Genomic DNA, 2,983 nt, shown 5'->3' on the forward strand with positions numbered 1-2,983 from the left:
GTAAACCAGGAGATACATAACTAAATACATATAGTAAAAGATGACCATGCATAGAATAAATGAATGAATAAATAAATGCATTATGAAAGCATTTTAGAATAATAAAATTAAGATTTCCATAATCAAATTCTAGTTTTAAAAGTTTTACTATGAAGATTTCAATTATCTGACAACAAAGATATTGATGAGGTTATTGATAATGGGATAAACAGGTAAGATATTTGCTTTTTCCCCCAGTATTATAAAGCATCATGGTAACAGAGTGGTACCTTCCAATATGAGTCAGCACACATCTGCAATGGACACATTCATAGGAAATCACAAGAGAGATGTCTCTTTCGAATGATACCCAGCTCCACCCCACCTCCTTCGTGCTGCTGGGAATCCCAGGACTCGAACACGTCCACATCTGGATTGGCTTTCCCTTTTGTGCTGTGTATCTGATTGCACTCATAGGAAACTTCACCGTCTTTTTGTCATCCAGACTGAGTGCAGCCTCCACCAGCCCATGTTCTACTCTCTGGCTATGCTGGCTACCATTGACCTGGGTCTCTCCACAGCCACCATCCCTAAGATGCTGGGCATATTCTGGTTCAGCCTCAGGGAGATCATTTTTCATGCCTGCCTCACTCAGATGTTTTTCATTCATATCTTTACTGTCATGGAGTCAGTAGTCCTTCTTGCCATGGCTTATGACCGCTATGTAGCTATCTGTAACCCTCTCCATTATAGCACAATTCTTACTAACAAGACAGTATCCATTATTGGTTTTGGGGTAGTTGGGAGATCTTTCCTCGCTGTTTTCCCTTTTGTATTCCTCATCTTGGGATTGCCCTTCTGCGGACACCGTGTCATCCCACACACATACTGTGGGCACATGGGTCTTGCTCGCCCGGCCTGTGCAGACATCAAGGTCAACATCACATATGGTTTGGGGACCATTGCTATCTTGGGACTTGACATCATAGCCATTGCTCTCTCTTACATATACATTCTCTGTTCTGTTTTCCGTCTCCCCTCGCACGAGGCGAGACTCAAGTCTCTCAGCATCTGTGGTTCTCATGTCTGTGTAATTTTGGCCTTTTACACCCCAGCTCTTTTCTCTTTCATGACACATCGCTTTGGCCAAAATGTTCCCCGATACATTCATATTCCTCTGGCCAATCTCTATGTAGTTATTCCACCAATGTTCAACCCAATCATTTATGGAGTTAGGACCAAGCAGGTCCATGAAACAGATCCATGAAATATTTTTCAGAATATTCATCCATCAATAAATAGTGGAGGAATCCCTCCAAGTTTTGTCCAGAGGCTTAAATATTAATATGTTCATCTAAGGAAAGAGGGGATGCTTTGAAAGTGGCAAATGACCACTTAATGGGGAGGAGGTTGATGTCTTTTTTGTGTGCATTTCACCCATTCAGGGAGTAGAAATTTTAATTTTAAATACTATTAAGGTAGATGAACAATGATTCTATAGGATTATTTTGAAGTATAACATAAGACATGTTCATGATTCTCAGAAATCTAAGTGGTCAAGTTACAGAAGACATTTTGCCACTTCTACTATGGGTAACAGGTAATCCTTCTCTCTCTCTCTCTTCTCCTTTACCTCCCTTGCTCTTCCTCCTATTTATCTTTCTTTTGTTATCCATCTTTTTTTCTCTCTCTTTCTCTCTCCTTCCAATATTTCTCTGTCAGCCTGTTTCAGTGTATCTTACTATAACTTTATCCACCTGCCCTGTCCTTCCCCTCCTACCTTTGTTTAGTATTCTGTTCCATTTACTCTCAAAACATAAATAGCTTTTTTTTTCTTATTGGTTTCATTGAGTAGTTGATTGATTCAGCAAATGGATTACTTGAGATAATGAAGAGACTGAATTAAGTCCCCAAATTAATGAGCATGCCACAGGACCAGAATATGATGAGAGTGGGGGAACAGCGTTTAAAAATATATTCATCAAAAAGCTACATTAGAAGGAATTAGAAACAAGAAAGTGTAGGTAAAGGCAGGAGGCCTGGGAACTAAGCAGAAGGAAGATACATTCTTACAGGTATTAGAAATTTAGTGTTTAAAACTAAATACATAAGCATCTCATTAAAATAGTTTTTATACGGTTTATAGAAGCAGTATTCATTTGGATACAATTTGGTCATATCAAATCTCTCTCTCCTCTTCTTAAAAACAATTTTTAATTGCCTGGTCTTGTTTATACACGTTGGTTGTAAAAGTAATTTGCTTTACAAAAATCAACTGTGTGTTTGTTAAGAAAACATAGAATTTCTGCAATGAAATATGTTGAGAGTGAAACGTATAGATCTACAAAATACTACCAAATTGCTCAACAGGAAGAGCCTATTTCTATTTGGGGAATGAATACATGCTCAGATAGCATGTATAAATTAACTATTGTTATGGACTCCTAGAACTCCTTTTTATTAGGTACACAAAGATATTGCCAAAACAGAAAACAACATGAGGATGATCAGAAAAATTTGATAAAACCTTATTTTTGCAGATTCATATATAAGGTGGAGCACTAGAGTTAATACAGAGATTGAAAGGACCAAACAAGTAGGGTAAGGTTTACATCAAATCATGTACCACTTGTTTTCTATGATAAAGAATTTGATATTTGACTTATAATTACTAGATCTATAACATGAGAGGTTCTCTCATGTATAAGCGAGGGGCAAATCCTATCTAATAAAAGAGAAACATGGTAATTAGCCATAATTTCGCTACCCTTCCCATTGGCTAATCAGGACAATATGCAAATTAACTGCCAACCAAGATGGCGACCAGCAGCCAGGCAACTGACGCAAACAGGAGGCTTGCTTGCTCCAGTGACAGAGGAAGCCAAGGTTCCCCGCCTGCCGCTGCTGGGCTCTGAGCTGCTCTCTAAGTAACATTGTTACAAATATAGAAGCTAAACAAAACCGCAGATATCTGCTTTCAGCCAGCCCGGTTCTCAGAGCTGGA

At 38.6% G+C, this 2,983-nt stretch overlaps 1 protein-coding gene across 1 annotated transcript in view; it reads left to right on the forward strand.

Moving 5' to 3' along the window:
- The first annotated feature begins 329 nt into the window (after positions 1-329).
- Positions 330-2,983, forward strand: part of LOC102769609 (olfactory receptor 52E2-like) — an 11,090-nt gene continuing 8,436 nt past the window's right edge. Inside the window, 2 exon segments of the mRNA XM_015563025.1 lie at positions 330-471; positions 474-1,238. Of these exon segments, the coding sequence (XP_015418511.1) occupies positions 330-471; positions 474-1,238 (907 nt within the window).

Source organism: Myotis davidii, unplaced genomic scaffold (genome assembly GCF_000327345.1).
Source record: "Myotis davidii unplaced genomic scaffold, ASM32734v1 scaffold58, whole genome shotgun sequence".
NCBI lineage: Eukaryota > Metazoa > Chordata > Mammalia > Chiroptera > Vespertilionidae > Myotis > Myotis davidii.